This window comes from Limulus polyphemus, unplaced genomic scaffold (genome assembly GCF_000517525.1).
Source record: "Limulus polyphemus unplaced genomic scaffold, Limulus_polyphemus-2.1.2 Scaffold892, whole genome shotgun sequence".
NCBI lineage: Eukaryota > Metazoa > Arthropoda > Merostomata > Xiphosura > Limulidae > Limulus > Limulus polyphemus.
The window spans coordinates 236,898-258,590 of record NW_013666502.1 but is presented as its reverse complement, the minus strand read 5'-3'; the positions used below and the strand labels follow the sequence as shown (position 1 = coordinate 258,590).

The 21,693-nt window shown below is 30.2% G+C and overlaps 2 protein-coding genes across 7 annotated transcripts in view; one reads left to right on the top strand and one right to left on the bottom strand.

Annotated features, from left to right (window-relative positions):
- LOC106461071 (ribonuclease Oy-like) overlaps window positions 1-13,502 on the bottom strand; it is a 24,666-nt gene extending 11,164 nt beyond the window's left edge. For 2 of the 6 annotated variants that reach the window (XM_013920859.2, XM_022387917.1), the window contains exons 1-7: window positions 12,899-13,141; window positions 9,800-9,896; window positions 8,478-8,524; window positions 7,088-7,160; window positions 4,562-4,629; window positions 2,586-2,699; window positions 84-132 (exon numbers count right to left, since the gene is read on the bottom strand). In XM_013920859.2, the coding sequence (XP_013776313.2) occupies window positions 84-132; window positions 2,586-2,699; window positions 4,562-4,629; window positions 7,088-7,160; window positions 8,478-8,524; window positions 9,800-9,896; window positions 12,899-12,969 (519 nt within the window). In that variant the 5' untranslated portion in view covers window positions 12,970-13,141. Of the gene's footprint in view, window positions 1-83; window positions 133-2,585; window positions 2,700-4,561; window positions 4,630-7,087; window positions 7,161-8,477; window positions 8,525-9,799; window positions 9,897-12,279; window positions 12,327-12,671; window positions 12,720-12,898; window positions 13,142-13,289 lie in introns of those variants that run through there. The other 4 variants (XM_022387914.1, XM_022387916.1, XM_022387912.1 and 1 more) reach the window with 4 other exon arrangements.
- A 1,559-nt stretch (window positions 13,503-15,061) lies between these two features.
- Window positions 15,062-21,693, top strand: part of LOC106461077 (T-complex protein 1 subunit delta-like) — a 26,947-nt gene continuing 20,315 nt past the window's right edge. Inside the window, exons 1-2 of the mRNA XM_013920866.1 lie at window positions 15,062-15,299; window positions 20,782-20,834. Of these exons, the coding sequence (XP_013776320.1) occupies window positions 15,170-15,299; window positions 20,782-20,834 (183 nt within the window). The 5' untranslated portion in view covers window positions 15,062-15,169. The remainder of the gene's footprint in view (window positions 15,300-20,781; window positions 20,835-21,693) is intronic.

The window sequence follows — 21,693 nt, the reverse complement described above, 5'->3', positions numbered from 1 at the left end:
ATATATATATATATATATATATACAATGCAAGTTATCATAAATCATGGAGTAAATAGTTTTATTACATTTTATATACACTTACCATGTAGTATTTCTCTGTGCTAGGAAAAATATCATTTTCCTTCAATATTCTGTAAAAGAAAATAATGTTTTCTTTTTTTTTTTAGTATTTACATGTTTACAAATTTAAAAACTGAAAATAAACTAATTTACTTACAAAAATTATCAACTGTCAGTGCAACAAAACAACTTTAGGTATTTAAACTGAAGTACTTAATCCAATATCTCAATATAACATATATACTTCTTGTGTTTAAGGTAACTCAACCAACTACAATAGTGTCTACAATGTTTGAGATTATTCTTGATTTACTCTAATGGACCCGAAATAATAAATACAATGTGGCACCATCAATTGAATTCCACCACAAACAAAAATTCATATAAAATTTCACATTTGGGTATTCACAATTCTGACAATTAGCAAAATAACTGTGGTATGTACAACAATCATTTCTTTATAACGGAATACACTTTTAAATAAAAGTACTCTCTTCACAATAGCTATAACACTTAACTAGTGCTGTACATGAGGGTTTTAAAAATCGATGACGAGGAACACACTTGGAGACGGCTAGAATGGGTGATGAAGAAAAACTTTAATACAAGTTTAACATAACAGCAAATGTACAATGTTTCGACAAGGATTTGTCATCATCAGAGTTTGATTATATCTTTATTAATGCAATTTTAAAATGTAGTACTGAAAAACTAGTGTTTTTAAAAAACTATTATTTTTTCAATAAAGGGTACCACTTTTAATATATAAAAGCATTAAAGTTTGTATTAGAATAATCCAAACACTCTTCCTGTGCAGTACTTCCCAGAAAAATCCTTTTTTTGAAACATGCTCACTTTCTCTAAATTTTTTTAATCAGGTATGAATGTTATGATTAGTAATTACTAGCACTAACAGCCGGCCGTAGGGCAGCATTTCTGCTGGTCAATATAATTGAAATTCTTAGTTTCTAACCTACTGAGAAATCACTTCATCTGAAGTGTTAAGAGATATGATAATTAAAACACTTTTAGTTCTGTTTTAGAATTTTCATGTAATACTATACAAAAGGCTATCTGCTCATAGCCATCCCTAATTTTGAACTGATAAACTAGATGGAAGGCAGCTAATCAATGACACTCACCACCATCTCTTAGACTACTCTTAACTGACTGAATAATGAGATTTGACCATCACATTTATCGTGCAATTATGGTCTCAAAGTGCAAATCATGATTTTGTTGCAACAGGCTACGAACCACCAAATTCACAGTCATAGAATGCTTATCACTAAACCATGACAGACATGGTGGAAAACGTTTTCCATTTAATTAATTCCAACTAGAGATATCTTGGAACAAACTTTTGTCATTTTGTTTGTTACAGATCTGCCAAAAGTAATAACACTGAAGACACTTAAACTTTAGTAAAAGTGGTTATTCAATTAGACTTTTTCTTCATTGTTAATTACTCTGTACAAATGCAAGCTATTAAACATTATTCACTTCTTTTTTCATTATTTTAATTTGTTTGTTTTTCAATTTCATGCAAAGCTACTCAAGGGCAATCTGTGCTAGCTGTCCCTAATTTTGAAGTGACAGACTATAGGGAAGGCTACTAGTCGACATCACCAGCTGCAAACTAGTGAGATTAACATTTGCATTATAATGACCATTCAGCTGAAAGAGTGAGCACGCTTTGTGATGGGATTCACACTTGCAACCTCAGAATGAGATTTAAGTGCCCTAACCAGCAGGAGTTGCCAAGCCTCGCAGTTATTAATATTTTTTTTATTTTGGAAGACAGTGAGGTTTATAAAATATTCAAACATTTACACACACACATATATATATATATTTTTTTTCTGAAATATAAATATTATACAAGAATTATGACATAAAAAATGACTTATTTTGATATTTTTTATTCATTTAAATTAACTGAAATCACATGCTATCCATGAGAAAAATGAACAAATAGGCTAAATGATTTATGAACTGTTTAAAAAATGTTGCATTCTAAATTAGCTTGACAACTCTACCAAGATGTACAAGTACCTTTTAATATCACATTCGTTGTACAGACATGGGCATAAGCCTAATAAACTAATTAAACAAGGCAAGAAATTCCACAGATAAATCTCTGAAAAGGTAAGGCCTATCTTGGGACATTTCCCATCATGTTTCAACTGAACAATGCACCCACTCCTCTAAACAAACAATACTAAGTGCATCATCTGATTAAAAAAATATTCCTGGAACACAATAATTTATGCCACAAAGACTTATAATCCTTTGCAATCACTCTGTTATGTTTACATCCAAACCTGTTCCCCCCCCCCAAAAAAATAACAGTATTAGAATTTACCTTTCTAGTTCAAATGCTTGGAATAAATATAAATTTGATATGTTCTATGGAAAAGTTCAGATAGCTTACTCCACTTGATAAAAACAAAATACAAAACTTCTGTCTTAACCATAAATTAAACATAAAAATTTTAATTATAAAAATGAATATATTACACACTTTAGCAGGTCATACTGTTTTTTCAACTCCAGGGTCTTGGTGAAATAGAGTTCTTGAGAGTTAAGACTTGACAAAACAACTGCACATGTTCCATGCTTTTTCCATTCATATTTCCTATCATGAAAATATATTTTATAAGAATTACAATCTTTATTTAACTGTAAATATATATATTGTGTAAAATAAAATAAAGATTTGTCCATGAATATATTGAGTATATGTTTTGAATAGTCTGTGTGAAAAGTATTTTTCATGTTAAAATTAAAAAACACTTTTCATCATCTCAAATTTCCTTTCTGTAATCTCTAAAACCTCCTAAATGCATTTCAAACGTTTTTTTTTCACTAAATCCTTTTAGTTTATATGTTATTTTCTCTAACCTATATCAAAACAGGATCGGTCAATTCAACCGACCTCATAACCAAAAAAATAAAATAAACCTAATTTAACCTTTTTTTTTTCTTTCTAGAATGACTTCAAATTGTAACATGAAACTACATTCATTTATCCTAAGTAGCTCTAAGTTTGTAAGATTATACATCTATTTATAATTACATTTTATTGTTTTACTGTTCTTTGAACAGTGTCTAACTGCTACCTGTGCCACTATAAGTTGTAAATCACTCGGGGAACGTGCAGCTCACATGCGTGCCTCGTGAACCATTTTAATAATATTATTATTACTTATTTTACTTAATCTAGTCTTGAATAACTTAAAAAGATCCATATTTTAATTTTAGTTACTTTTATAATAATAGATAAAGAATGAATATGAAAAACAAGAAATAAAGTACTTACCCAATCTTCTTTTTTCTTGCCCTCGATTGTCGAGAAGAGTTAAGCCTGATTTTTATAGTAATTATTGTAAAGCACTTACCAATTTTAATTTGATTAAATAATGCACTAAATAATATAAACTAATAACATGCAAAAAGTAGACAAATTCACTTACCTCTCAATTTTCCTGGCTTTCTAACTATGCAACAAGAGCCACGGGAACGATGTTGCTACTTTGAGCGAAATTGATGATTATCTTTTCAGAACACAACCTTATATAATACATCCTTTGATAGATGAAAACCTTGATTTTCTATTGGGTATAGGTAATATATAATGAAACATATGAGAGAACTATCAACGAATTGTGAAAGAGGATGTGACAGGTGGGTGTGGCAGGAGGGGTCTGATTTTCTATTTGATAGTTCTGTAACCAAACAAAATTGAAGGATATAAAAATTAAGGTTTTTTATTTTAGCAAAAACGATTTTATAGAGATTACTTTACATTTAATTTCGTACATTTTCAAGGGGTGATGGATAAAATAAGGATGATGACATGCTAAGACAAAATTTGTCACGTGGGTCATACTAGTGAAAATTCAGGATTTGTTATATATTTCCTTGTAGAATTAAGAACTTAAAACTTGTATAATATTAAAATATGGATTATTAGCTGAGATAAAATATTATGCTATTCTAATTGGTATAACATAAAAAAAAGTAGTTTAATAAAATTTCGAATGTAAGACATTAAAACCTTGCGTCATGTGCAGTAAAGGGTACCTGGGGAGACAGGGTTAATTCAATGATATACCTGTTCTCCCATAATTTGGATCCTTCTGTGACCCTAAATTTATTCAAAGTTTATTGATAACAGTAGTCTAAAAGAATCAAGTGCAAGACATGCATTACAATAATAAGTGTTAAAAGTTCTTCTCATTTCACAACATACGGCACTGACAAGATGAAAGCATAAAAAAAAAAGTTGCACAAATGCGTAAAGTATACAAACATGTAAACTTTGTCTATAACTATGAAATTGAAATCTACATTTATAAGTTATTTTGTTCATTTCTTCATTAAATTAAATCTTAATGAATTTTTGAAAAATCTACAATTGCATTTTGGAGTGCATCTAAGTTAACATAAAATGGAAACCATCATTAAATTCACACAACAGATAGATATGATACGTACCAAAAATTTGATTCTTTTCTTTCCACAAAAAAACTTGGCCACTCCTTCTCCAAATCAGGAACAAGATGCTAGAATAACAATTTCACATTACACCCACAAGCACTTTAACAAGTGGATAAACACAGTTGCATAAAAACAAGCTATTTTAAAAGTCAGATTAACCATACTTTTTTTAAAGCAGTATCTGTTCACTTATGATGAAATCTGAAAAGTTGTAATTATATGTTTAATTTTCCCATACTTAGTTTGACATTTTTACACAGAAAAATATGATTGTTGTTCTCTGGAAATAAGAAACTTGTTTTAGTTTTATTACAAATCCTGGCAATAATTAGTGGGATTAATTGCAACATAGATGGTATTTTTGGTTACATGTTTTTTGTGGCCCATATTATTATGAACCATACAAATTCATGGACCCACAAACACTTTGGTGCATAAATAATTAGAAAAAAAACTTTAAAAAGTAACTTTGGGCTTCATCAGTAATTTTAGAGTTAAAGAGTGGTACATTAAACAAAGTTGTCTCAGAAGCTAAATATTCAGAAAAAAAAAAGACTTTTGGTCTTAAAAATATCAAAATAAGAATTATGTTAATGTAAACTTTCAATGAGTTGCATTCACAGCATTCCTATTTATAAGTAACATGTTCATTAAAAAGAGTTTTAATATCAGTTTAAGTATATACTATATAAGTATTCTCATTATATATGTGTACAGAAGTTTTTAGTTACTAAGTATGTGTGTGTTTTTTCAAATCACATGTAAGAAATATATATATATATGTATATGTTTATTAAAGTATCTTTGATTGTGTGAACAGTTTTTTTTTTGTAAAGAATTTTTCTCCACTATTTTGTATCTTCTTTTCTCATTACATTAACAGGAGATGCTAAACCCTGTGCTTCAAATTCTGTTCAGGTTATTTAAAATTTGATTTTAATGTTAGGGGAAGGATGAGCAGGAAGCTTAAAATTTTTGTTTGTCATCAATGGAGTTTCAGTAAAGGTACTAAAGTCATTTCCTAATTTATTTCTCTGTTGGCTTGAGTATAGGAACAAACACTTCATTATTCTCCTAATCCACTTCTAACATTTTATTGGATTTATTTTCATTATTTATACCAGCATACAAGTGGATTAATAATGAATTAGTCTTGACCCACGAAAAATGTGCAGTAGTTTTCATGCCCTTGTTCCTTATTCTATCATTTTCATGCACAGCATTTAAGACATGCTTTCTTGCAGGAATTGTGTATTAGATCGATAAAGCCTGGTCTATTTGAAAAAGGTTTTATGCAGTCAGACAAACAAACCTTCTCACATCTTTTTCTGTGAATGTCATAAGGTTTTTAGTGGGTTACATTCAAAATTTAATTAAACCACTTTCTTATCAGGATATACAAATAAATAGTGTAAAAACATAGTTAATATTACATATTCTAATAGTGTACAAGTTTTAAGTTCTTAAGTTTATAAGGCAATATTTTAAAAAATCCTGAATTTCCCATAGTGTGAGAATTATGAGATTTTCTATCTAGGCATCTCCTCTTTTCTAATTTATTCACCACCCTTTCAAGAAGTAGAAAATTCAGTGTAAATTACTCGTTAAAATTTTGTCAAGCCAATATGCAATCAGGACTCCTTGGACAAAGGCCTTTCTAACAATATGAGATTTGTAGCGTTTGATAGAGAAATTTGTGAGAAAAGTTCCAGACAGACAGACAAATGCAAACTGAATGTATTCACAAAAATAACACAACTTAATATATAAAAAACATTCCTATTAATCAGTTCTCACCCTTCCTTAATTTCTTATTTTTATCCCTAAAAAGGCTGAGTTTTTCATCTACACAATATGTTACCACTTGCAGAATAAACACCTGAGAGAAAACAAAATTATTTGTAGTAATTAGACATATATCAGTAAAGATTCAGAAGAGGGCATCTAGGATGGAAAGGTCATCTTATAAGGATAGATTAAGATCTCTAAATTTATTTTCTCTTGAGAAAAGAGTAAAAGGTTATCTTATTGAAGTTTTACAAGAATATTCCAGCAATCAACAAGACAGAGGCCTCTAATTTTATTTTGCTGTATTCTGATAATAACAGGACAAGAAATATGTTTAAGATTTCGAGAAGACAGACTAACAGGGTGACTGACTTACAGAATGAGTTGACTTCAACAGCTACTAGATGCCAGTTACTTTACAGAAATTTAAGAGGGTAAGCAATGACTTCCTGAAAAATTAAAGGTGGGTGTTTTACTTTTCTCGAGGGTGAGTGTACAAGAACAGCCATTCAGAGCCAAACATTCTCAACTATCAATGGTTTAAGTCACAGCAATCAATAATCAAAACTGATTCAATATATGTTTTTTAATGTTGTTATTTTATTTATTATTACTCAGATTTTTGTAATAAAAGTATGTCTGTTGTTAAGAGCACACACTGATTTTTTAAATACACACATAAAAATCTGTGAGTCTCGTCAGTTACATATTCAAAAGTTGATATGGTACACCAACCTGTATCTTCTCCAAATCAAAACTAGAATTTGTGTGACAAAATCTGGGACTGGGTTGTTTCAGAGATCCAGGCCTGCAAGTTTCATCATATTAATTAGTATATAATTTTGTTAAGTGAAAAAGTTCCCCAGAATATAATCTTGCAAGATTCATATTTAAAATGAGTGTATACAGTTTTGAAACATAAATATAGTTTTCAAATATTTGAGCCTACCAACATCAAAGTTTTCAAATTAATGATCTGGCTATTGCAAGGTCTGATAAAAGACATTAAACATTTTATTTACTAATAAAATGTGACATAATATCATTTAAATTTCAATGCAGAATAATCATCCTTAATTATGATCATTGTATGAAAGATAATTTAGAATACAGTTAACAGTTCTGTAAAAAAAAGGCAAAAAAATATATTTTTGTATTCTACATATTTTGCAGAGTTGTCACAATGCTAACCATCGTAATAATGTGATTCTATAAAATACCTTTCATAGAAAATCAACAAAATAAATTTTTTCCTATCATTTTTGTTTAATCACTGAAAAGAAAACTTTATTTAGTGAATTCGATTTAAAATAAGCTCTAGTGAAGCAGAACAGTTCCTTACAAAACATTACTTAGATAGTGCAAGGAAATAAATAAATGAAATATTTCTACATTTTTAAACTGTAAAGTGTTTTAGCAGTGAGACTATGTAGGATTTTTCAAAAAAGAAGCCTGTAAATGAGTAAAAACTGGTATTATTTTGATATATTAAACATCCAAGCAACATAAATCACAGCTAGGCTATCCTACCTGCCAAAAAAACAACAGGCACTGTTCAAATTCGATGACGAGGAACCCACTTTGAGACTAATAATGGCTGGAGACGTCCTGAATGGGTAATGAAGAAAAACTTTAATGTTAATAAAACTTTCATGATGACAAAACCTTGTCGAAACGTTGTACATTTGCTGTTATGTTAAACTTATATTAAAGTTTTTCTTCATTACCCATTCAAGCCATCTCCAGCCATTAACAGCCACTGTTGCCATCTTAGCGACTTTGTTGCTAGAGATAGTGACTTTTGGGTTTCTCTAGCAACAAATTAGTGTAAGTCAAGAATCCTGGTTATGTTACCAGATAACTTTTTAACTGGTTTCATATTATTATAGTATTTTGGGTAGTCAATATCTTCAACTGTTGTAAGAATTTAAGAGTGAATGCACTGATGTTTTGCTTACATTAAAAACTATTAATATAAGTGTTATCAGAGGTAGTGTTACATTTGTATTGTAGTTATGCAGAAAATAGGTTATCTTAGTTAACTGAAACTTGTATAAGTTATATTATTCATGCTAGTAATAAGTTTAGTCATTCTTCAAAAATAACAACAGTCATTACCACTTACCATAAACCATGTATTGTCCAACAGTCAACTCCAGGAGGCATTTGACACTGGGGAAAATACAGATACAACCTCAAATCTGTATTTCCTTATAACTTACATAACACAAAGACATTTTTATCTATATTGAAAAAAGTTTAGTTCATAAACAAGATGGCTGAAACATAACATGTATTAATACAGCAATCAACACGTGAAAGATGTACAACACTGAAGTAGTAGTATTTTCAAGACACGTTATAATAATTTAATGGGTATTTTTTATAATTTCTAAAACACTGACTAACCAGTTGCATATGATTTCCACTCAAAATTTTATAATTCTATTAGCTGACAAACAAAAAACTAGTAATAGCTTTTTATTCTCATGTATATGCATTAGCAGTGCTCTTTACATCAGTAACCATGGGTCTTTGTAGGTAAACTGTGTTGGACCATTAATACTTACAATAAAAGCCCAAAACTGAGTGTATTTTTGTCATAATAAGCAACACAAGTATAATGTTCAAGCTCAAATTACAGATGTAAAATATAATATTAAAGAAAACTTAGTATTTTAAATCACACTAAAATCTTACACATTTTTGTCCAGTTACATTGAAACCTTTATCAAAATTTTAGGCGTATCCAAGTTACAATTTTTATTTTTCCACTGCAAAGCCCAGAAAGTTCACTGTAATATTTCTTTGTGGATTGATACGGAATAAAATATTTTGAAAACTTCAGTAATGATATATTGTTTATATTAGTGGATATACATTATCTAAATATCTTACAACTCTTGAAAGTTGGAACCACTATGACAATTCCCACCTCTCATTTTTATAACTGCCTGTTTAGCATGAAGATGAATGTCAGGTCTTTTTTTTTATTGGCTTTAGACAAAATAATAAGTATATATATTCTGTAATTTCAAATAGTTTAACCTAAATTGATAATTAAAATTTTCAGGATTTTCCTAAAAACTCATAAACCTATTACTTATGTGAGAAAAATTAGCATAAAACAAATAACAATAGACACCTAACATCTTATATAATTTTTTAATAAATTACATGCTCACACGAGAAATATTAATGAAAATTAAATAAGCATGTTTTTTTAATTTGCTTTCATTGCATATTTAGCAGTTTTAGTTGTTTTTTTAAACCAAACTTGTGCTTTAGAAGACCTTAAAAAACTGTCTTTTTTCCACTAGTTGATTCAGCTAGTTCTGACAAGCTACTTTAATTTTAGTGTTTGTTTATTTCATGTTCTTCCCATTTTTCTGTATGCAGGTATTATTAGATTATATAGAGACATACATACTTCTGTAGCTTACTCACCACAATCATTTTTGATACATCTATGCAAACTGTGGGAGACCACTGTTGAGCAAACAAGAAAAAATCAGTGTCACCATGCAAGATTTTTACAAGGAAACTGAAAAGAAAAAATCATACATCCATCAGATAAAGAGTAAATTTTAGTGTCATCTTGGCTATAGCTTTCAAAACTAGAATTCAAATACTCTTTCAAAAAGGAATAATTATGCATCTAAACATATTTATCAGTAAATTATACACATAATTACATATTGAACTGAGAATCCTTAATGTCTGAAAAATGTTATTCAATTCACTCAACTCTTCAATACTGTTCTATTTTATTCTTTAAACTGATTTATTATTATTCCTGGTGTTCTCAAAGCTATTCTGAGCTTTGCAGACCCTTTTAACAGAAAAAAATCATTGTGAAATTCAATATAAAACATACACAAAAAGTGGACTATTCAGTCCTTCAAGGTTGCCCATGCTCAACTACCCTAATGAAAAAAGTAAAATCTTAAACCACTCTTTATTTTTCAAGATATTATTGATTTCCCTTTAAATTACTTTAAGGTACTGACCTCTACTACTGCACATGGTAACTGATTACATAAATCAATCACACTTTCTTCAATGGAGCCTAGCTTGTCTTTACAAATCTTAAACAATATATATGTTATACAAAAAAAAGCGAGCTTTAAGGTATTAATGGATGATGGAGCTCTTTCCTGACATACAAAAATCAATATATAAATGTATTATTATTTTAAAGGTTCCTAATAAGTAACTGATTCTTCTGTTATATGAAAAAATGAATCAAATGAACCAAAGTAGACTTGTCAGTGTTGTTGTGTTGTCACAGCACGTGTTGTATATCTTTATAAAGAAAGACAACAGGCACCTATTTAACATTCTCACAAAACTGAACACACCATTTAAATCACAATAAGGGGCCTCTGGTAAAGCAGATGTTTAACATTGCTGGAAGTTGTAAAATATATACATTCCATCCAATTCTGAAAGATAAAAACATGCATATTATAGAGTAGATGCAAAATGATTCAGTGTCTTTGAGAATATGTTTGATGCAGATATAAAATATAGTCAAAACATGTATGCATAATAGATGTAATTTATATGCAAATCATCCCACTTCATACAGATTAAAAGCATATAACTTGCAGATATGCAAAGACACATACTATGTATACATTGCAGCCCCTTTACATTGAGCTGCAGAAACTGTCAACTTCTATATTGTTACGTCTCCGTTCGTTAGTTAATTTTCCGTAAATTATTTCCGACTAAACTTTAGTGACACAAGTCCTTTCTTAAATAAAATTGGTTTATTCTTTCCTAATACAACTTTACGATACACTTAATTTCAACAGTCGCTCTATAACAACGCTATAACTCACGTCTCACGTGGCCAACAATATTCTGTCCGCATACATTCAATTACTCATTACCTCCCCATCGCTTCATGGCCAGTCTTATATATACAAGACTACACTATATCTAGAAGGATCACTGGATTTAAGGAAAAGACGTGAATGTTCGAGAATGACGTGATACTAATCACGTGACCTCGATGTCGTAACAATATGATATAGGTCTGTAAAATGTATGCTGACATGCTGCACAGTGATTGTAGCTACAGGCAGTAGGTAAAATACATGTTTCGAGAACAAACATCAAAGGCATTTATTCTTTGATTACCTATATAAACTTGTAAAAACTCAATTAAATTATATTTTATGTTTCCTTTACAAAAACAAGTTAAAAGATCTTAACCTATTCTTATAAGATGACCCTTCCATCCATTGAAACATCCTAGTGGCCCTCCTCAGAACCTTTTCCAATTTCCTTGAATGGCATACAGTATTCCAAGTGAAGTAAACTTAATTGTATATGTCATAAGACATTAGTATTAGGCCTAATAAATAAATATATATATATATATATATATATATAGTTTTTATAGGGTTAATTACCCCTTTTGATCTGTAATTAATACTTATAAATACACCCTAAAATTCCATTAGCTTTCCTACTAGCATGAGAGCACTGCTTTGATGGCTTGAGTGACTTCAGGACTGTGCCAGTCAAGATCATTTTCTTCAGCCATGCTATATATTTTCAAGAATTATTAGATTCTCAAAATTCCAGTGATCCTTCCAAACCTATATGCAAACCCTCAGTTGAAAAGCTGAATGTATCTTTCAACTATCATGTTTGTTTTTTTGCCTTACCAGTTTAGTTGCTGTCACTAGTCTTTAAAATTAAAAGTTAAAACATGTAAACAAACAGATATAAAAACTGTTCTAAGAGATAAAAAAAAATGAAATACATGTTTAAATTATGGTATATAACTATAAAGTTAAAGTTAACAAGAAAATGTTCAACTTCAAACAAGCAATTAAAAATTATAGAAGCAAGTGATCCAGCTTAGTACATAGTATTAGATAAGTAGTATTAATAGTAATTAGATTCTATACCATTATTTAACAAAAATCTGTGTATGTATGCTTGCTTATATTGTTTGAACTGACAATCCACTAAATCAGTTGTCATCAAACTTTGCATGTACCTTAACCCCCCCTTGAAGTAAAATAGAGGAGTCAGTGTTCCATTTTGACCCCTTATACACCCTCCCACTCGTGCAGGGCCGAATTTATAGCAGGACAAACAGGGGAGCTGCCCAGGCCCCAAAGAAGTTAAAAATAAAATTAGATGAAAATAAAAAAATATAAATGAAAATAGATATAGTAAAACAAAAATAAATATAGATCCATTTTTTTTAAATAGGTTAAAACTTTTCAAGTCTGTGAATGCCATTTTTTTATTCTAATATTTTTTAATAATATCGTATATTGGTTTTTAGTTTTACTTTTTTACTCCACTTAGATATCTGGAAAAACATTTATGAAATTTGGGCAAAGTAGTTCGTATGGGTCCTAAAATGAGGCCTTGGCCTGGGCCACCTTTTCCTAAGTTCCGTCCTGCCCATATGCCTTTTTTCTGCTTTGAACATGTACGTTAGATAGGATAAACAACACAACCATATACTATAACAAATCGTGACGGAAAGACTTAAAATTAAGTGATTAGGCTTACCTTGCACAGATAATTGTTGTAATTAATGTTTGTTTTATCCCACAGTTATTCAATTTCAAATTCAAAAGCATTTGGTAATTATGGATTTTCCTTAAATGTATTAAAATGTTTCTTAAATAAAATTAACTATCCAAACTGTAAATTATAGTATAAGTTAGTTATTTCCTTACTACACTTTATTAAGAACATTCAATTTCAAACTAAAAATATCGAAATTTATCTTCCACTTCTTAGGACGCGCAGTCTGTATTGAAATTGAAACAGGCTTATCTTATGCTAAATAAGTTTTCGTTAAGTTAAAGTTCGGTATCGTGACACTAGACTATAAATGACAGACTTAAATAATAGCTTTTATGCGGTATAAGTTACTCAAAATATTTAATGCATTCACCTTTTTTTTTTACTTTCAAAATATTCAAAAAGTTATGTAGACTCTCTCTTTGACTCTAGCCACATAGTTGTTACAAATACATTTCCAATCATTTGCTGGTTTACCGTTAATAGTATATTGTTTCTAAACTAATATTTTAATGTTTTTTTTTTTTTCCTTAGGTTGATTCTATTAATTTATCAGGTGAAGATAAGGCCAAGTCCAGTCCACGTAATACCAAATTTGTTAATATTTCTTTAACTTTTCTAAAGCTCCTTCACTTGTAATACTGTTGTAACTTGGAAGCCCGAGCTTGCAAATAACGTTCAAATGAAACTCGTTAATGGTACTATGACTAACGTAAAAATAAACTTACTTGTACATGCTAACCGTATCAAGCAATTTAATATATGTAATAATTAACAAGGAACAAAATACTTTACTAAAGCTAAATTTTAATTTGATTACTGACACTGTACCAAACTGAAGGCAAAACACTGACTCAACGCTTCACTGATTTTTTGTATTTATAATTTTTTGATTAATATCTCTTTGACCTACACATACACACAAAAAAGGTATTTTACATTTATTATGGAGAAATGTAAAATAAAAGTTCCCGGATAGTATTATTGCACTACTCATTGACCTACTTGTATAAAACCTAATAACAGTTTGGTTTCTAGATATCTACCTTCCATCATAGGGAGCCTATAGAAGAGCATCACAATTATAATATAAGAGTCCTAACTTATTTAGGTTTGCTGACCCAAGCTGTGCTGATAATCCTTGAATAGGCGAAACAGCAGTCCACAGCAGAGGGTACGGCCAATCATGGAATGCATTAGGCTTCTACGTCGTAGATAATAATTTCAATTTTATTTTTTGCCAGTTTTAGTAAAAAAGAAAAGAAATTTGTAACACACATCTAGAGGAGGATGTTGTATCGTTTTATGTAATTTGATAAATTCATATGAATTAAAGTCGGTATAATTTGCTTTATACCTTGGATTACCTACTGCGTAAGTAACTAACCTTTAAAAGTAAACTTCAATTCGTTGATAATGTTTGTTAGGTTTGTTATGAATTTCGTGTAAAGCTACACGAGGGTTATCTGCGCTAGCCGTTCCTAATTTAGCAGTGAAAGCTAGTCATCACCAACCGCCGACAATTATTTTACCAACAAATAGTGGGATTGACTGTCACATTATAACGCCCCAAGGCTGAAAAGGCGAACATGTTTGGGAGAACAGGGATTCGACCCCGCGACCCGCAGTTTGCGAGTCTAGCACCCTAACCACATCTGATAATAATGGTTGGAGACGGCTTGAATGGGTAATGAAGAAAACTTTAATATAAGTTTAACATAACAGCAAATGTACAATGTATGGACAAGGTTTTGTCATCATCAGGTTAAACTTATATTAAAGTTTTTCTTCATTACCCATTAAAACCGTCTCCAACCATTATTAGTTTCAAAGTGGGTTCGAATTTGAACACATCTGATAATGTGTTATGCAGCCTGTTCATAGTACTTACTAAAAGTATGACTTAACAAATTTAAATCTATCAGAACAGCATTATGCTTTCTCGATAACAGTTGATAAAATTTAGATAAGAATAAACAACACAGAATACGTTTTGTTTAAACTACTAATTAATTTCTGGGCTAATAAAATATTCTTCCATTTCAATTGAAAATATCAATATTAGTTCAGTTGGAAACCATAGTTTTTAAGTTCCATATATATCCTGAAATCGAAGACCAACAATGTGCTTCTAGAACCATCTCTGTTGCTGAGTGGGCCGCATGACAAAGCGAGACGTAACGTTTACAAGAACAGGCGTGGTGGATAGGCCTTTCAGCATTTAAATTTCTGTATTCCATCTTGGTATTAAAAATGACTGTCAAATCTTCTGCATCAGGAAATTCGAGTATTTCTAACAGTAAAAATGATACTTCATCATTTGGTTACCGTGATAAAGACAAACCAACGCAAGTTAGATCGAGTAATATTACAGCTGCGAAAGGTAAGTAAAACAAAATGCTAAGCCTAATCTAATTTACATAATTACTGTATAGTATATACTTTTACTTCTAGCATTAATACATTATTAATGTACTTGTTTTTGCGTGGCCTTTCACTTTATGAACATGTTTTAGAAGTGAAGTATGCAAATGATTAGTTGGCCTTTGGAGTGAGTAGATCAGATGTATTGAAAACACTTTTAATGGATTTAACTTAAAGGAAGGCTTGATAAGTATTCAAATAATATTCATAAGGGCTGGCTTTGAGGTATGTTATTTTATTTTTAAATAGTTTAGCGAATAGGATAGGCTAGATGGACCATTAGGTCCCATGTTGTCCTTAAATGTTATGTTATCTCATTTCTTGATGAAAGCCTGGAAGAGAGGGAAGCAAATGGATATGATATTTGGGTTTTCAGGATAATAATCATATTACAATGTGTGGGCCATCAATAGGCAAACACCATGTTTGACGTGATTCAGCCCACTGAAGCTTTGAAGGGTTACCTGTAAGAAGTTTGCTTCAGAGGTCATTTGATGGACTGGGTGTATCCCTGGAAACTTCACAAAATATTATAGAATGAATATAGTGTATCACTGCTCAACATTGGGGAATTAAGAACTATTTAGGTCAGGGTTTTAGTTCTGTTTAACATAATTTTGTAATTATTAAATAAAAGAGTGGAGATTGAGAGGCTTGCAGATATTTTACTATGAGAATATTTTTGCCCTTTGTACATCTCATTAAAAGGATGGAGTTTGGGAGTTTTACACTATATTTAGGGTGGTTTATTTCTACTTTAGGTTGTATCTAAATATTATTAAGAGTAACTGCCTTCCCACAACTAGCTGTAGACAGTGAAAGTCAGTAGGAGTTGAGACGTTGTGGGTTCAAGCACTCATCTCATAAACTGTAACTGATTTTCCTTATTGCTGGCTAGTTTGAAAACAGATCTTGTTTGATAGATGGAATATTCCCAACATGCTTGGGTTCTGTGGGCATAGATATCTGTCACGAGTTTTAATGACGACAACAAGGACTGGTAAAAATGGAAAAATTAATTTGGATTTTTGAGTCTTTCTGTGAAGTTTTTGATTTATATTTATTTCATCATTATTGTTGTATAGTGCTGATTAAAAACTGCCTATTTACAGTTAATGTATTTAATAGCTTTAAAACTATTAATTAATTTACACGTGTGTGTGTAAAAACATTAGTGAAGTTATTTTTTCTCACTGTTATTTTGAAAAGCTTTTTTGGCATAAAGTACTTCACTGCCAGACAATAAGTATATTTGCTTAAATTATATGTATGTTTTGGGTCTTATTTATCTGTGTTATTGTTTAGTTTGTGGTAATTAGTAGGACCTACATAATTTACAGTGTGGTCAATGAAGCAGACACTGTATATTTTGTTACATGACTTACCAGTGAGGTGTGAGAATTGTGAGATGCTTTTAATTGTACAGTTTCTCCTTGTTAAGTTTTGTATCTACAGGTGGGCTTACAGTGTTAAGGTTGCTGAATGTGCCCTTTAAATAATATCGGGTGTGAAAAAGTACATTGATGTTGTCAATTTGTAGCTGTCAGTGGTTTATATAAGAATTCTTTGGTTATAGCAAAGCTATGAGTATTTTCCTTCACTCTCATCCATTACTATAATTTATTTTTTTATTATTTAGGGAGCATTATACATAGTTATGTTTTTAAAAGAAAAAAAAACTACTATTGTTATAAATAACACATTCAATCAAATTAAACTATGCATGCCTATTTAAATATATTTACACATGGCTTATGTATATCATATATATATATATATACATATATATTATTCATACTTTTGGTGTATAGGACGCAAGCAGGATTTCAACATCAAATTTTGGGGTAAAAAAAAGGGTCTTATACACCGAAAAATACATGGTATTACATGGTATGTTTGTGAAGTCAAAATACTAAGTATGTAGTTTCATATGAATTATAAACTCAAATTACCAATATTGACAAGCTAGAATATAAAATAAGAAGGTCTTATTTTTTTTAATTTGCTAAGATATTGCTCATGTAATAAATCAAACACATTGTCCCCCCCCCCATTCACATCTTTCCAGTTTTGGAAACTCTCCCTTATATAAACCTACTTCTATATATATGACATAAATAACCAATTGGTTTGATCACCTATATGTGTATCTTGCCCAACTGAGGCCTGTAATTTTCTACAAAATATGTGACGAGATGAGTTAACAATACTCAGTTAAGGTAATGAGAAAAACACCAAAGATGAAAGTAACGTGGCATCAACAACATTAGTAAAGCCTAGACAACAGTGTCATTGCAAACACAACATATGATTCGTACAGAGTTATGTAACAAAATTTGTCACAACTAACACTCTTGAAACAATTTATCTTCAACACTCCTGTCTTAAAACTAAACAATCATTAAATATTAAGTCACAAAATAAACTAAGTGATACCACTTACACAAAGCAGTCTTGTATATCCAAGTGATACCCAAATAAATACAAAGTCTATTGATTCTTATGAATTAGGAACTCAAATTACTGACATTTAGAAGCTAGAATGTAAAAAAAAACCTCCTGTCTTTTCTATGCTGAGATATTATATTTAGCAAATCAAACAGTGGCCCTGCCCACCTCTTCCATTTTTGGAAGTGCTTACATACACCTGCTTCACTTTATCATATGTTTATAACCAATCAAAAGTTCACAGTTTCCCAAGTTTGTTTCTTATATTGTTTGAAAAACTATTTTTTTAGACCCAAATACAGTTTAATTAGTAAGCCTGATAAATTACAGTGAATTTTGCAATATTGATAGTAATTTATAATTTTTTTGTTATTTCAAAATTGCATATATAAAACATAGAAAAGTTGTTTTGTTTTACATCCTCCATGTGTGAAATTCAGCAAGTCTTAGCAAGCAAGGTAAGGTAAGCGAGTACGAACTTCTTTACAATTGTAAGTAGTAGAGATTATTGTTTTCTGTATTTCTTTATTTACTGTTTTATGTTTTAAGAAAAATAACTGAAATTTAAGAACTTGTTTATAAATAGTAATAATAATTATAATATAATAAATATAATTAAATATAGTAATAATAGCTATACACATGTAATGTGCTATAACCAGAATGTGACTATTTTACAAAATACTGGTTCACTAGAACAAAGCCAAGACAGGTGAGTTTGTAAAGGCCAGTTTTATACTATTGGATATGGTAACATGAGTACACATGTCATTGTAACTTGTGTAATGTTAGACAGGCACAGCTGAAAGGTTAATAAAATAAAAATAATAAATATATATAGATGTATAATGTTATGAAATTTAAGCTATTTAGACTAAACATTTATGGTTTTGTGTTATACTTTGTGATCATTCTAGAATGAAAAAAGCATAACTTGTATCCATTTCGTGATTTTTTATGGTGGTTAAGAGGTCAGTTAAATCAACCAAACCCATACAGAGATACAATACAAAAAATAACAGATAAAATATACAGTTATTTTCTAAAAGTTATAGAGATTTTGCAGGTGAACTTTGACAATTTTGTGATGCATAAAATTATTTTTAATCTTAAAATCAAAATTACTTTGCATGTTGGATAGTCAACATTCGAAAAGGAAAAATGCACAAGAAAATCATTACTTAAGAAATCTTAAAGCTTAATACAAAAATCTGATATTTTGTATATGGAAGCCTTGTAATATTTACTGATAATCTGCAAAATTTCATTAATATAAGCATACTGTATTAAAAGTTCTAGTATGAAAAGTATAACAAGCACGAAATGGCTACTAGATCAGTACCTGGGACCGAGCCCATAGTGAGAGAGTTAAATAAATTTTGAATGTAAGTCTAAAAGACTACAACATGCACACCTTGACCCTGAAGTATAGAAAGGTTTAAACATCTGCACATTGAGCTATTTCTATGAAAACAAAAGCTCATTACTTAGCAATTGTATATCACAGTATCAATAAAGAAACATGCTGACAAAATAATTAATTAAGTGTTATTAAAGTTATTAGTAATGTGGAGATTGTGCATGTTTCAAATTACATTAAACAAAGTGGATAGTTTTGTTAGGATCGATATTTTGAGAAATTGTTATTCAAGAAAAACAAAGGGAATTTATACAAAACTACTGGGAACCAATGTACAATAAATTATTCACTAATTAGCATAAAAATGATATGATAAATGCACAATTTATCTTTTGGTATATTTCTTTATACATTTATTACAAGGTGTGGACTTTTTTGCCTGATATAATTCAAAGTTAGTTCTCATCAAAGTTAGTTTAGTGGATGGATTTAGTACCAACCTTGCACACATGAATAATGGGTGAAAATTAGCTGAATGATAAGTGTATAAACATCTTGTGTTTCCTGGACATTCCTGAAAGAAAAAGTGTGAAACTTTTAGGTTTTTGATAGTGGAGTTTTTTTATTATTATTATTCTATATGATATTATGTTCAATGTAGAAACATTTATATGTCATGTTTTGTTACATTAATAAAGTGTTTAATATAGCATTAAAATATGGAAGTAAAAGTTTATTGAACTTTTTATGGTTTTTTGAAAATGGATTAGTACATTTACATTTGGACATTATCATGTGGTTGAAAGGTTGGCATGAATAACTTGATAAAGAATACTGCTTCTTGAGTGCTTGCACCTGATCAGAAAGTTATTGGTCCCAGTTTGTTGTCACTTTCACCAGGAAAATAAGAGATGTGGTGTTACAAACATAACATGCACAATGTAGAAAAAGTAAATTTATAGTTTACTCAGTACTAACGAACAAAGTTGTAAATTGCAATGTAATACCTTATTCAACATTAAAGAACACGGTTATGATATTATAAATTAGAAACATAATGCAATCTATAAAAAACAGAAAAATTTACACTTTACTGGACATAAAAGAAGCCCATGAGTTGGCAGTGGGTGCTGCCAGCCAATTGCTTTCTTTGTAGTTAACAGTTCCAAAGTTAGTGACAGTGGCAGATAGCCTTTATAGCTTTGGAATAACAAAGACAGGGCAAGCAAGTTTAGTGGCAATGAGAATGTGACATGAATACAATTGCCTGAGGAACAGAAAGGATGGACCATAAAATCAGTACACTTAGTTGGAGATTTTGAAGAGAATTAGTAGACTGTCCTACAGATGTATAACAAGAGTTGGTAGCAAATGTTACCAATAGTTTTTAATCTGATTAACACCCTATTATAATGGGGCCCTAATTGCAAAACCTGACATAATCCTTGTTAAAGTGTATTGTCCCAGTATTTTTGCAAATGTATTTTTATATAAAGTTTTTGTTGTCAATGTAAATGGAGTTTTTATCGTTTAAGATCTAACCATCATAGAGACTTAAGTATTTTAGCTTATAGTCATTCAATTTAAGTAACTCGCGTGTTAGACTAATAATATTATGAATTTTATGTTACAGCTGTGTCTGATGCCATTCGAACTAGCTTGGGCCCAAGAGGAATGGATAAAATGGTAACTACATGCTTTTACAATGTTTACTTGTTAATTTATATGTAAAATTTAAATTCTTGTAATAGGTCTAGTGAAGTTGTATACTTTTTCTGATTGCACCTTGGTAAAGTTTGTACTGCAAATAAACATACTGTATAAGAGGATCTTTGCTTCTGAGAGCTGTGTGTGTGTGAAATTAAGCTCTCAAGTATTAATTTCCTGCAAGAAAATAACATGTATTATTCACTTTATTGTAAGAATCGTATGCTCTTACAGAGATTAGCACTACAGTAGGCCTTCCCGAGAATCGTATGCTCTTACAGAGATTAGCACTACAGTAGGCCTTCCCGAAGAATCGTATGCTCTTACAGAGATTAGCACTACAGTAGGCCTTCCCGAGAATCGTATGCTCTTACAGAGATTAGCACTACAGTTTGACTTCACAAACATCTAATTTGAACCAGTGCTGCATTCAACATACCATGTGACAAAAAAATCGATGTTTAACTGTGTTTTTTTAATACTACTTTTGAATTATAATCTACAGTTTGATACCAAGCGTATTGACATATAGTTATGAAATAGTAGTTAAACATAATTTTGAATGCGAGTCAACAAACAAGATGACATGATCTTTGACCCGTGTGTAAAGGGTTAATTGTATTTGACATCAGGAATTTTAATGAATCACATATCTTGACTAATTGTTTTAATCTTAATAGATTTTATTATGGTGTCAATGAAAGACATTAAGATGTGGGATTTGAACACCATGCATCATCTATTTTACACAAGGCTTAGTATTTTGTATGATAGGGATTTAACTTGTACATTCCTGCAGTCAAGTTTTATAAGTAAACTAGTGATAATTTGGTAACTG